The sequence below is a fragment of the Chroicocephalus ridibundus genome, chromosome 3 (assembly GCF_963924245.1).
Source record: "Chroicocephalus ridibundus chromosome 3, bChrRid1.1, whole genome shotgun sequence".
Lineage (NCBI taxonomy): Eukaryota > Metazoa > Chordata > Aves > Charadriiformes > Laridae > Chroicocephalus > Chroicocephalus ridibundus.
In genome coordinates this window covers 56,763,355-56,778,100 of record NC_086286.1, presented here as the reverse complement: position 1 = coordinate 56,778,100, position 14,746 = coordinate 56,763,355, and the positions used below count along the sequence as shown (strand labels likewise).

Below are 14,746 nucleotides of genomic sequence, written 5' to 3'. Positions count from 1 at the left end.
TTCACTACCTGTTTGTGTCCCTTTAGGCACTTTCTGCTTTCTGTATGTCTGAAGTAGTTGTGGTTGCTCCTAGCCATGCCGCTGCTGAGTGCTTTGACTGCCTCTGTACCCTCTCTGTAGCTGATGTCGTCTGGTTTTTGCCACCTGTAGAATGTCCAGCCATGGGATGGAAATTAAATCTAGGACACTTCTGGCCACAAAACGGTGGTCTCTTTCTAGCAAGACACTTTATTTATTTGACTTATTAGCAAGTGAAATCTTACCAACATCCCTGAACATGCAGCTGCTGTATCCCTCCTCACATGTTCCAGTTTTGCGACAAGTTGGCTTACACACAGTCAGGCTCTCTCTTGCTGTGGTCTTGCGAGCCTTGCACGGTGGTCCCAACTCAGGTGTAGCTGGGAAAGATGTCTGTGATGCCCTGCTGAGCGGGGCACACCCCCCCGGACTCCACTTCAGCTTTCTCAGGCTGAGGGTACAGAAGCCTGGCTATCGCTTTCCATGGATTGTGCTGCGCACACTGTGCTGCCATGTGCAAGGCAAACACCTCTCCTGTGTCCCTGAAAGAGTGAGCATTTTGGTGCCTGCGCTTAGGGAGAAGTACAGGTGTTGGGCAGAGGAGCCCAGGTTTCAGAGAGGAGTGTTCATCCAGACCTGGCCCAAAGCGACATGTCCTGGCTACACTTGGATGTGTACGCTATCTCATTCTCAGATTATCCTGTCAGTCCCCAAAACAATGCCCCTAATTTATTGCCTAAGAATTGTCCTAATTCTTATTGCCACAGAAATCAAAGGTCCTGAGTCCTACCTGACCACCTCCCTATCTCTTTTCTCTTATTTTAGCTAGCAACCTCTTCAATGCACCTTTCTTGCGTGCCATTGTCTCACTTCATACCATGCAGGATGTTTCCTCTCCTTCCCTGACTTTCTACTTCTTTCCTGTCTTCGTGCTCTTTTGAGATGGAGGACAACAACATCTTGTTTTTCTGCAAATAACAAGAGTATTTAAATCATTGAAACATTACCTGGGCTGTGAATCTATTAGGGCTGATTCAAGAAATGAATGAGAGGAAAAAAGGGCTCTGAAAGCGAGATTTCTTTCATTCTGCAAACTGCTGTGCGATTATGCAAAGCTGTTCTCTCATGTTTTTCTGCCAGACAAAATATGTAGACACTTTTCTTGCCGTTTGGAGGGGAAATGCTGTGCATGTGCATAAATGCTGTGTCTCTTCCGTGAATTAAAATGAGACCTCACATAGCTGGTAAATTGCACATTGCCGGGGTGAGCAGACTGGCAGCTCAGAACTGAGCCCGATTTCACAGCACATTGCTTGTCTCAGCAGCGAGGCATCCTGGAACGGGCTTGGTCTGGTTTTTGGTCTGTAACTCATTGTGTAAATGCCAGCCAAATTAAAGCAAAGCAGATGGGACAAGCCATTTGAAGATTAATGAAGCTACTTGCGTTAAAGAGTAACTTTAGATACATATTTTAATGAAAAAGATCCTTTCTAGTTCAGAATAACTGGTCAAAAGAAAAGGATCAAGCAGCGAAACCCGCTAAATCTTAGCAGAACACACCTACAAAGAATTATTAGAAGTGATTAACTCTTTACAGAGTTAATCCCCATTAAACTGAATTATCAAGTCAAAGACTTAATTTCTTTCACAGGTATCTACATTGCTTTGTGAATGTTACCTTTTTTCCCTAAAATGTAGAAGTCAAGCAAGCAAACTCTAAGAAATTCTTTAGGGATTATTCACAATGCAGCCTGAGACGTTGAAAAGTTTTCATTCTCCTGTAGCATTTGCAATTTCCTTCAAAACTTTTCAAAACTTCTTCTGAACAGTGACATTTTCCTTTGTATAATGGCTGTACTTCATATGAAAGAGAAATTAATATCAGGAATCAGTATAGTAAACAAATTCTTTTTGATTTACCACTACAAAAATGCAGCTCAACCTTAAAGATGCTCCAAAAGATGTCCCCTTGCTCTAAAGAATCTCTAAATCTTTAATCAAAATTCCAGCCAATCACAAAGTATAATTGTAAAATATTTCCAGTTTTGTCCTAAGCTCTGAGCTCATCACATCTCTCAGACTGCGTAGTTAATCCCCAGGAGAAAGCCAGGCTTGTCTCTCACCTGCCACTGTGCGGACTCCTAAAACTGCTTCTCCTTGTGCAAGTCCTCAGCAATGACCAGATCCTAAAAGACTGTCCTACTGCATTTTAAAAACAGAGATTGGGATTATCTCTGTATTTGGCTCATGAGTTGGAGGTACTTAAGGTGTGGGAGAATCACACAAACCCAGAAGGAGAATCTTACCAGAATATTGGAGACCGGGTCTGTAAGAATCACATGATCTTCTGGCAGAGGCAGATGAGGATTCCTGAACTGTTGGAGGACCCCATGCTCTTCAACGATGTACAGAGATGGCTACTGCCATACTCTTCTTCAGGAGTAAGACTTGGCATTTCAGGGGAGAAGTATATAACTCTCCAAGTCATAAGAGAACTAAACTCCAACATTTAGAGATGTTCTTCAAATACAGTCTTCCATGAACAAAAATTAGAGGTTGTGTAAGTGACAAACTGTGCAAACTTTCCCAGGGATGATTTTCTATAAGGAATGTTAGAAGGCAACTGTTTAACTCCTGCTCACGCTCCCACAAACCCAAACCCTCTCTTCTGTGACTTGAAGTCACCAGATAGCTAGTAAAGTATGCTTTGATGCACCCATTCATTCCTCTATTGTACCTCCAAAACAACTGTCGTCTTAAAAGATCCAGCAATCCTGTGTTGATTCAGGAAAGCTTTCCCTATTTGTTCTGTTCTGTAAAGGGCTTGACCTCATGTTTCAGTCCTTTGCCGAAGTCCTTTACTGAATAAGAAAGCAAATAATTTAAAGCTTGTCCTTGCGCCCCGACTGAACCTGGCCCTGAACGGCCAAACTGGGTATAAGCAGGAACGATGACTATCCAAATTCCAGAGCTTTTATTACCGAAAACCTTAAGAAAATATGAATGCTTGACGCAATGTGGCATATTTCTGAAACGTACAATGTGTGAAAATGGAATTTGTGCAATTTCTTGTACTGAATACAGGCAGTAAATTCCTTTGATATAAAGGCTGGTTAAATTTCATAAAAACTATGGTGCTGAAAAGTTGTCTTACTCCTAAAGGGCACAAGTGCTTTATCCATGCAAACACACAATTTGATTTTGGGGCAAACTTGGTCTACAAACTGGAGGCAACAAGCATATCAATAAAAACACAACATTTGTTTGTTTTTCTTACAGTAAAGTGCTAAACATGATGGCTTCTTAAATTACTGCAAATGGCTGTTTTGAAATACAGTTACATTTTCGTTTAGTTTTTGTACATCTTTCCCCGCTAACTTAGCCTGTAATATAGTGCACCATGTAAAAAGCTGTTGTGTTGATGTAAAACTGATGCATATGAAATTTCTTCAGTCATCTGTTTCTGGGTGTGATGTATATAAATTCTTTGTCACAGTCTAAAACAAGGTCTTTTTCTCTCCCAGGCTCCATTATGATGTAAGTGGGTATTTTGCTTTTCTGGAATATGCACAGGGATTTAATAAAAATGCTACTGTGTGTCGCTTAAAACATTACATACTCCAAAGTGCATGCAATTAAACAGTGTGACAGTAATTCATTCTCTCATCGTATCTGTGTTGTTGAAATGATAAATGAGCCAATAGAGACATTCACAAACCACGCAGCAGATTCCGACGGTGCCACATTACTCTTTAAAATGAGGAAATTATGAAACTTAGAATTGTGTATAACATCAGAACTAGATTTGATAATGTAGATCCGAGTACACTGTGTCTGAGTTTAAATCTGTTTATAGCTGATTACATGCAGGGATAGCTTCTGATCATGCCGGTTATTAGCTGAATTTTTGACATTTAGATGTCGATTATGCTGGCTTTTGGAATTGGATTGATTTTTACAACAGAATGTCATTATAGCACTTGCAGTGACATCAAGAACAGAACTTCAGCTTGATCTTCCTCTACAGAAGCTCATTAGAGATTCACATAAGAAGACAACCAACACGTGCTATTGCCATGGAAACAAGATGGAATATTATGAAGCAGTATAGCCCATATTCCAAAATAGAGAGGACAAAGTCAGAGCAATTATAGCACAAGACTGACAGGCTTTTTGTTTGCAGCCTGCACGGGTCAAAGCAAAACTTAGCTTCTGCTCTTTGAAATAAAAATCACCAGTGCAGTTTTAGGACTCCAGTTTCAATTCCTCTTCGGACATGAAAACTCAAGCCAGTTAGTTTAGTTTATGTTGTATGGGAGGAGGGAGGCCGAATGGAGGCACAGGCATCACAGCAGGTGTGTAGGTGTGATGATGTACAAAGAACAGGCATCACAGAACTGATAAAGGAATGAGTCAAGTTCAAGCCAGGCAGCGAGGTACTGATAGAACAGAGGTGAGCAAAACCAGCAGAGGCTGAACATCTGGTATGTCATTAAGAGGCAGAAGAAAGGTTGGTTTCAAATGCAATGGCTAGCCAGTACCAGCAGCCAGAACGCAAAGGATAACATTTCTTGTGATTTGCATTAAATAGGTGAGTCTCATCGTTTCTCACGTTACCTAGATAATGAAATACTTTTGGGCACCCCAGACATATTATATGCGTACATTATGTAGGCATTCGAACTTCCCAAGCTTGTGCTTGTGACTACATACCCAAAAAGTTCTTTAAGACTTTTAAAATAGCTCTGTCTGGTCTAGAGAGAGTTTTAACTGTTGTAAGACCATTATCTCCGACTACAGAGTGCTAGCTAATGAGTAGGAATGCACATATTTTTTTGTGTTCGATGGCAATACCAAAAAATATAGGAATTCTATGCTAACGGAAGCAAGAGCTTAGAGGAAATATTTCACCCTTCATGTAGAAAGCCTGTGATTGCCACTTCATTCACACTACCTTTAAGGAATATTTTTAAATTCCAGCTGAAGGTCTAGGAATAGACTGATGGTCTATTCTAATCACTTTGAGCAAAGCCACTGCGGGCAAAACATATCTTAGGAAAGATAAACAAAGAGTGATAGGGTTTTAAGGATTATTCAACAAGCTTTGGGAAGTTGTACCATGAGTTTGACACTGCAGAGAGGCACCGTGAGAATCCAAAAAAAAGGTAAAAGAATGATGAAAGGGAAAAATACTACAGTACACAGAAAGCTTGTGACTATGTACTGAACCAGGCTTTGGGAAGCCTTCCAATGCCTGCATATGAAATGTGCGGTATGCCACTATTTAATCATTACAAACTCCACAAATTGTCATCCACTTAAGGAGCTCATGTTTCTGCCAAGTTAAATGACTTCAAAACTGATAGGTTACGTTCCCTGTTTCAACCCTGGTTCATTCTTGACTGGTTCTATTTTGATTGGAAAAAGAGGATGAAAGACACCGTGATTTTGGGAGATGGAATGCGATATAAATTTTTTTTTACAAAATTTTATTCCTGTAAAACACAGAAACTTTAATAGTAGTGAGTACCTTTATGAGAGGCAAAATACCAAATACTTTGTTAAAAAGATGAATTCTAGATCAATTTTTTAACTAGCACCAGGCAAAGAGATAAAATGAGATATAGTTGACAAAAATGATGAAAAACAACAAACATTCATTCTCATCTTTGCATGCAGACTTCCTTTCTCAAACTATTAAATACAATTCAGCGGTGCTAGCAATTACTTTTTTTTCCCTAAACCTTTTGCTTGCTTTTTTTTCTGTGCGTTTGGGCTTTTCTTCTCTTGCTCTGCTTGCAGGACCGCTTCTTGAGCTGCCAGTTCTTGTTTTCTGCGCTCTTCCTCCAGCAGCTTACTTCTGTATGCTTCCCGAATGCTGTAAACTCTGCTTCGTGTTTCATCTAAGGATGCCTAGCCAAAAACAAACAGCAATACCCCCCCCCCCCAACACATGAATCTTGATTTCATCACAAGCAACTGCATCCTTCCTGTTATGTGTCACTTTGTGACTCTATAAGTTCAGGGAGGGCATCTCTCCTTTTCTTTTTACTTGTGTTTTTATTGATTTGTCACAGCAACACAGCTATATGTCAGTCTTTTCACCATGAAGTAGAAGAGAAAGTTAATGAAAATGCTTTTTAAATGCTGGCATAATAAATTAATTGTGTGAAAGGAGGACAGGGCAACAGATTAGTTACCCATCTGGGTCTAGTCTCTCTGGCTTGCTTTGTTGTCTTAAACAAGTCCCTTAAAACCTAGTCTTCAGCAATGGTGAAATGGCTCAGGAGCCCTAGTCTTTTAAGAAATGAAAGGAGCCTAAATCACGTTGACCTTCAACAAGACTTAGGGAAAGTGGCACTTGGACAGTTCTGAAAACATTTTCCTTTACATTTCCATCCTGGAAAACAGGTATATCTGGATTCCTTTATATAGTTCTCTGTGGTCTACAGGTGAAAAAACTGTAAATATGCTACCAGCATAGTATGCATATTCACAAGTTAACGCATTTTAAATTAGTACTGTGAAACAACGTTAATGGGCATACTTTCTAGAAAGAGTTGAGGACCTACTCTTAATAAAAATTTGCCTTTCTAATATATAATATGTTAGGCATCCAAAAGGATAGCAACATCTGAAACCCTGGACATGCATTCTTATTAGGATCAATCAGTCATGGGTAGAGAACTACAGCTCCTTGCAGACTGGTAGTTAAGTAATATAAATCAGGCTGTCTCTGAAGTCGTTAAGGAGATGTTTTCAAGTGATTTCTGTAAATAGGTTGGTTTGATGTAAAATTATTTTTACTGTCTCTTATCCAGTTTTAAGAGCTCTAAATAGTCACCAGCTGATTGCTAGTGGTTACCGTATCACCATGGTGTAACAAAGTGTTTTGCTCCTCTTGACACTCAAGGGCTAAGCCAATTTTGTTAAGATATTTCCACCAATTTCACGTGCAATGCATTGTCTGAGTTAATCCTAACAATGGATCCTACACAAATGCTACCCAATTTATTATTTATCGACATGTTTTTTTAGGGATTCATAATTCCAATTTGTTTGTTGGCATCATGCATATTCTGTGAAAACTGTGTTCTCTAACTTTGCTGTAAGACACATTAGGAGCAACTTGTCATCCTATTAAATTAGCTTGTTCTTTATTACTTGACAAAAAGCCCTATTCAATTCAATAACCAAAAAAAAAATAGCCAAATCAGAGATGTTTTATCTAATATGCATCTGGTCATAGATATAATTGCTCAATTTATTCTCAATTTTAACTATCCTTTCATGGTGATGTTTTTAAAATAGTGGTTTTTGCAGAGAGCTGTATCAAGAAAGTTCTAAGAATATCATATTAAGGATGTTGTGTAGTACTTTTTTTTTTCCCCTAGAACCTTTAGTTTTAACCTTTGCCCAAATGACATTTCAAGCTTGTTCACTGTTTCTAACCATTGATACTGACTACAAAAGTCTTGAGAATCGTTGATCCATACTAGTGGCGAATATCGCAGTAATAGTTACTGGGAAGTAATCTTGAAAACCTACCTGCAGATTCTCATACATTTCAAGTATATTGTGCTTCAATAAAGCTCTGGCATTTTGTTCTTTTTCTCTTTGTTCCAAAGCCAGCTCTCGAAGTTCCCTAAAACGATTGATTTTTTCCACTTTACGCATCTCTTGCTGTTCAATGACAGACTCATTTCTCAGCACAGACTCAGACATTGTTTTTCTGAAGGAAATACAAAAATATTTGTCTTATTTCAAATGTGGTTTTCAGTGGTATATATTTTGCTTACAGCTATATGTATCTATTTGGCTTATATACCTCACCATCATATGGTCACTTTTCCTCTGCTTATATATAACCCCAATGAGAAACTACATGCCTGAGACCAGGTCTTCTTATACTTGACTGTCTATTTTAAAAATTCGTAAAATCATGCTCATCTTTGAGCATATGAAAAACTCCTACATGTGACACTTCTTTTTAATTTGCAAGAAATATCATCTTTCCAGAAGTTTTTAGTATTATAATTCAGCATTGAGACAAATGTAATTTTTAATTTTTTTTGCCATTGGCATAATGGCAGCTAAGTGCATAATACATTTTTATAATTTGACTTAAATGACTAGTGTAAAAGTCAAAGAGACGAAGACAAATAAAATGCTAACAAGACTCAAGCCTGTAGAAGATATTTTGCCATATTTTCTACTGTTTTTATGTTATTCACTTCAATATAACACCAGTTTCCCCTTCAATTTCAAATGAAATTTGGGGATTTTTTCAGCACGTCCTAAGGTCTTTTGAAAATCAGTGAGCTGCATAAATGCCACATTGAATACAAACGGACTTCAGCATGAACTGGGTTCTACCTGCAGCACAGCAAACATGCAGGTGCATGTATATTAGCTAGATAGGTTCATATCAACACGCCATAAAGACTATAGCTCTTCTGAATAAAGAATATAATTAATATAATTATTTCAGCTATTAACTATTATTATTAACTGAATTGCATTTGTTAATTATATTATTTTAATCTAGTGTAACATCCTGACAAACTTCATATGCGCTTCTTTCAAGATGACCACTGAAACCTATTGGCCGGCACATGCATTTTCTTCAGGTTTTTATGTCACATTCTCATTACCTGCAGTGCAGTGATTCAGCTCCTTTGACGTGTATTATGTTAAGGAAAAGGCATAAATTGTAAATGGATGTAGGAAAGCACAGATTTGCACATACCAGGAAAATCAAAGCTGAAAACTGTATCTTGATGCTATCTACACTTCTCCTTTCACTACTGAGTGATTTTGTGTACACAACACAAACAACAGATAAAACTTGGACCAGGATTTCACAGCAACTTTAACAAGCATGTGACAGAATTGCAGCTTACTTCAATGACATGTGAAGGATAAAGTCTAAATTCACATCAATTGTACTGCATCCAATCACAGATAGGATACAAGTGCATAAAAATATATTGCATTTACTAATTCCAAAATATGAAAATCCTTAGCTAGTCTTTCATTTTGGTGTTTCACTGGGAATTAATTGTTCTTGATGCAGTTTACCTCAGATAAGGACTAAGGTCTATAGGCTCCCATTTTTTTTGCTGCATTTGTAAGCTTGAGTCAATAGTTGTTTGTGATGCTTTCTTTCCTATGGCAAGATAATCTACAACAGAACAGATTAAACTGGTTATTCAGTTATGATAGGAGGCTCCATCTAAATTCTTATATAGTTTTTTCCTCTTTTGGCTCAAAAAAATACATTATTAAATGAGAATATGGGTTAGAGGATATAATATGTCTGCCTTTTTATTTTCAACACTCATGATAGAATCAAAGATGCTGCAAAAGCCCTATATATACTAGAGATAAATTAATAGATATGTATTTTGGCTAAATCCACAGTACTCAAGAAGGTTTGTAAATCTAAGCAAGAAGATTCAATTTAAAGTGCCTAAAGAACATAAGAACAACTTCTAATCAGCAAGGAACAACCTACTTTTATTAGAAAAAAAATAAATCAATAAAAATCTGATCGTTCAGTCCTGGCTGTAGTTTAAAAAAATTACATTTGCTTTTGGGCTGAGATTTAGTTTGGGAAATATCAGTCTAAAGTAAAAGGGTTCCAAGACAACTTAAAATTGTTATTCTGCAGTCTTAGATTATTTTTTTTTACCACATGGATAGTAACCATATTATGCTTTAATGTAGCATTCTCACAATATAATGACATATTTGATATTAAACATGCCACTGGGCTGAACTTCATTGTGTTTATTCCAACGCTTCGTTCTTTCAGTTCATGTGGATGTGCTGAAAATGCACGTGAAATCTGATGAGACTTAATGATGACTGCAGTAGTTTGTTTCCATAAAACCTCGCTTTTTAATCGACTTATTTTAATAATCAATTGAAACTTTTAAAAAGCTATTACTGGAATTTTCTCACCAAAAATAGGAAAGATGTTTCTGAGCATTAAAAAAATTTACTGGCTATATATTTACGGTCTATACATAGAGAAATATACCAGCCTTCTCTTTTGGTCTAGAAGGATGACATGGACTTTGGAAGTGCCTTAGACACTGCCCATCAGCAAAGAATTCTCCAGAACATAACGATTCTCATTAAAATACTGAACATTACTTAGATGTTCAAGCACATTTTTGCCTGTTGCTGCACTCTGTGGAACGAAACCTTAAAGCCATTGGCGTATCACCTCTTTACATCGTGAGACACTGTATTAGACTCCAGTTGCTAAGTTTAGAACAAAGCTCTTGGTAGACAACCATTAATTTTGAAGTCCTTATCCAATAGCTTAAAGGAAATAATATTTTTTCAAGTTCCTTTGGAATGCAAGAAGTAACTAATGATGTGTTTGTTTACAGCATAAGGTGAGGACTACTTCTGCTTTATGTTCTGAAACATTCCCAGGAGGATTACTTCCCTGAGCGGAAAAATCTAATCTTAACAAGTTACGTACAAGTCACAGGTTCTAGTTCCATGCACATGAGCCATGGCCAGATATCATCACAATCAGACTGGGTATTACACTTTCTGTTATGTGATGGCCTGATCTCAGCACTATTCTCAGAAGAAAAGAAACAACAAAAAGCCTTGCAGCCTTGTACCCAGTTCAGATTTTCATCAGAGTCTGGTAATTGCCACGCAATACAAATGAAGAACTTATAGAAGCTGTAACCACTACATAAAATTAGACAATGCTTATGGAAGCTGCCAGGAAGCTGATGCTACTCTGTACGCCGTTTTTGACACTTCACTTCCAGGGTACTGTCCATTAACAGGTTCCATAAACATTAACATCAAGTATTATTAACATTAGAAGTATTAGTACTTTACTGACATGCTGTTTCATCTGCTAAGCAATTGTTTAATATTTCTACATTAATGACCTCCGGCACCCAACTTGGAATTGAGGGAGTAAGCCTTTTCTACTGAAATTCCAAACATTTCAGGTTAACTTAGGCTTTGAATTCTAGTACAGAAGGACTGTTTAAAGTTTGCTTAAGGGTAACTTGTCAGCCTCCAAGAGCTGTGAGGCTATATCTGTGTCTGAAAATAGAGCAATACAACAACCAAACCAAAAACGGGCTAGAGAAGATAGGGACTAAACATGCCATGTGCATTTGGGCACCTTTATCGGCGCTGTTCTATCCATTTATTACCAGTATTTAATGCAGAAGTCTTTTCTAAGGAGCTGACCATGATGAACATATGACATGTTTGACAGAAAGTTATACCCTTACCTCTTTCTCCTGAACTAGATGTTAAACTGCCAGTCTCAGTCCCAGCTACGGTCTCCTCTGAATCTCTCACAGCATACTTATTAATAAATCGCATGCGTTCCTGAAAAGCCTAGAGATTAAAGTTTTAATACAGATAAGAAATCTTCTAATGCATACTTTAAATCCCAAAGAATTTTCAGAGCTAGGAAGCTATAAGTGGTCAATAAGACAGTAAATCTTCAAATACAGAGCATGTGAGATGATGCTACTTCATATTACTGGTGAGTATATTTCACTGGTTTGATCTATGAAAATGTCACCTCTAACAACAGGAATACCATTAGTGAGTCACTGGGGAGAAAAAAAGATAAACATAAGAGGACCACATTTCATGTCAGAGTAATATTCAAGCCATCTCTCCAATAGATTTTTTTTTTCTTAAATAATAACCTGACAACATTAAACATCCAATTTTTCTAGTAATATTTTGGAACCTTTATTTGTTTACTTTTAATGTGTTGTGTAGAGGAGAAATAAATTAGCAGTAGTACTTAATCTTTAATTTATATTGAGTGTGTCTTGAGTATATGAATTAGAACCTCTAAGTAAACCTTTGTGAGACGGTAGTTCAGTAAAGTGAAAAGTAAATAGTACGCTTTCAATGGTTTCACTCCACTGAGTGCACTCTGGCTATATTCAGTATATATCCCAAACAAGAAAACAATGCTGTCAATAAGAAAGCTAACACCAGAGTGCAGCACACAGCTCTTCCTGGGACTGGAATCAGAAGAGATGCTAGGGTTCCCATTCTGTCAGTCCTGAGATATTGAATACTTACACTAAAGATCATCATGCAATGAAATTCTGGAAAATCACTGATCCCTGCATAGGTTAAAATAATCTTTGGATTAAAAAAAAACAACAACCAAACAAAAACAATAAAAAACCAAACCAAACCAAACTGAAAAGCAAGGTTGGTTCCTTCATAACTGAATATACAATCAGAATACATTTAGCTACTGCATCTCCTTAGAGAAATATCTCTTCCTCTAGGAGCTCCTATAGCCTGGGATTTAGACTTCCTTCTGAGAAATCGGAGCTATGGGCGCAAACTCTTTCAGACTCGATTACCTTTAGTGCCAAAACCAGGCATCAGCACTTCTGCCTGTCTTTTCAGAAGGTGACTTGGGCTCACTAGGCTTTCTCTTAAGGGCTCAAATTGTCAGAATGAATGAACGGAGAAGCCAAAAGTCAAGCCTGGAGTCAGGCACCTAATTCCCAGAGTCACAGGGCATGTGACCCCTGGAACAGGCAGATGTTGGGGCAGGGTGATCAGGAAGAAAGGAGGAGGAAAGCTACTTAGTCCGAGTATCAGACCCCCAAGTTAGACCTTCTTTTTATTACATGTAGCTGCTGCAATTTTCTTAACAATGGCTGTTTTAGGAAAAATGGTCACAGACCTAAGGGGCTTTTAAAATGGAACCCCTTAGCTGTAATTCAGTTGATTTTCACCAATGCAATGGTGATAGAACTAGCATTCCGAAGAGACTCTTTACACATCAAAGGGGATTCATTTCCAGATAATCTTTAGGATGCTGTACTTGCTTTTTCAGTCTCAGCACAGCCAATCAAAACTGCAGAGTAATGCATCTCTCCTCAGATCAGAATTTAATAAAGTAGTGTCAGAAAAATTGTTGAGCTTTGGATACACTGAACAGAACTGACAACCTGAAAGTGTTACTGTGAAGACCCATGCCTGAGGTTTATTTCCGAAAGGTAATATAAAAAAAGGCAAAATGCTTCTGAGCTGGGGTTTCTGGCCGAATACCCCTCAAAGGTCATTGGTGGTGGTCATGATAGGGGATGACTGTTAGGTAACTTTTAAGACTGCATTTTGTTCTTTTCTTTTCCTTTTTTTTTGTTTTTGGTAATGATGCTTCCAATTCTGAATCAGCAGTTTAACTTTTTGCTTTGCAAGAAAGATCTTGTATTATTTTTCCATCTTAAGCATACGTTATGTCAAAAGAGCCCAGCTGCAGCTGACATCTGAATCAGCATTGCTTCTCCAAACCAGTGCATTCATACAGAGCAGCACATACAGGCTCATGGGTAACCTGCAACCCAGAATGAAGTCGGGAATCCTGGCTGCAGGAGACAACTTGAGTGCCAGCTCGTCAAGGGAAATCTTTTTGGCATGTTTGTAACAGTGTATTTCTCACTAGAATCTGTTCATGCTAAACATTAAACTTGTCACAAGTAGCAGCTTTGCAGTTGTGTAGAGGTAGTAGGCTTTCTAAGGAGAAACTTTTCTCTGTTTTGTAAAGTTGAATCTAAAGTCTCAGTAATCTACAGAAATCTAAAGGAGATGATCTGTGTTCTGTCCAGAACTCACGCACATAATCACTTTTGTGTAAAATTTCCTGTCTTCCAGAGTGGTGAAGAGGACAGCCATATGAAGTCAAGTCTCTGTTCTGGAAACTTCTCTACCACCACAGCAGCTCCTGGAACTTGTGAAGAAACATGACTGCAAAGATTGCACTCCGATATTACCTTGATAGCTCTTCCTGGCTCTGCAGACTCCCATGCTTGTTTCATGGCTTTGATCTCATCTGCTCTCTGGGTGTCCCTCTTCACCTCCAGAATGTCGGCCTCTCTCTGTTCACTAACTAGACGTAGAGTCCAGTATGGTTTGTTTGAAGCAGCTTGCTGAAAGTGAAGTATCATAAACATAATGTTTGGTATACATCTACTACCACTATTTAGGATAAAGTTATGTTTCTGTATCCTGGTAATTTTCCTGACTAATATACACTATACACTGATAGGCTTTGACATGCGTTACCACACAGCGGCTACCAAAGGAAAGGAAAATTACTTTGCAATGTCTAGAAGGTCTTTGAGGAATTTTGTTTATGTGCTTCCCCTCACTCCCATACAGCACGCTCCACACTCACAGTCCTTCTCAACAGTCTGAACAAGTGTTTTGTAGAAATTATTGTCCTACCTTCCTGTCAAGGTTTTTTCCTTTCCTTCCCTCCTTTCCTTCCCTTCCTTCCACAAGCTTTTTTACTAGAAGTCGTCTTCTATTTAACTAGGCCTTTTGGGTAGAAATACATCTGGCTGTGTCTTATGAGCCATCTGATTCTTTCCAATCACTTCCTAAATTCTCTAAACCACCTCAAGGTATGGCTTCTTCAGAACCGTAGGGTACAAGTAGTGCCTCAAGTGTAGGAGGCTATTCTGCTGTCTGACTGATGAATGAGATATTGTGCTGCGTATATTTATGGAAACTGTACCATCTGCGGAAGCTTTAAGCCCAAGTTTTAGAAGTAGAGAAAGGAGTTCAGCTTTCATTTGAGACTAAAGGTAGAAAGATTCTCTATCTGCTAGCAGTTCCATCTTGAAACTTGCATCTGTTTTAGTGTCAGACCAAAGAACTCCCAAGACCTATCATCCCAGCACCTCTA

At 38.2% G+C, this 14,746-nt stretch overlaps 1 protein-coding gene across 1 annotated transcript in view; it reads right to left on the bottom strand.

Moving 5' to 3' along the window:
* Positions 1-5,546: 5,546 nt before the first annotated feature.
* The window catches only part of ADGB (androglobin), a 117,608-nt gene continuing 108,408 nt past the window's right edge, over positions 5,547-14,746 (bottom strand). Inside the window, exons 31-35 of the mRNA XM_063329255.1 lie at positions 13,830-13,985; positions 11,301-11,409; positions 9,100-9,202; positions 7,567-7,750; positions 5,547-5,931 (exon numbers count right to left, since the gene is read on the bottom strand). Of these exons, the coding sequence (XP_063185325.1) occupies positions 5,743-5,931; positions 7,567-7,750; positions 9,100-9,202; positions 11,301-11,409; positions 13,830-13,985 (741 nt within the window). The 3' untranslated portion in view covers positions 5,547-5,742. The remainder of the gene's footprint in view (positions 5,932-7,566; positions 7,751-9,099; positions 9,203-11,300; positions 11,410-13,829; positions 13,986-14,746) is intronic.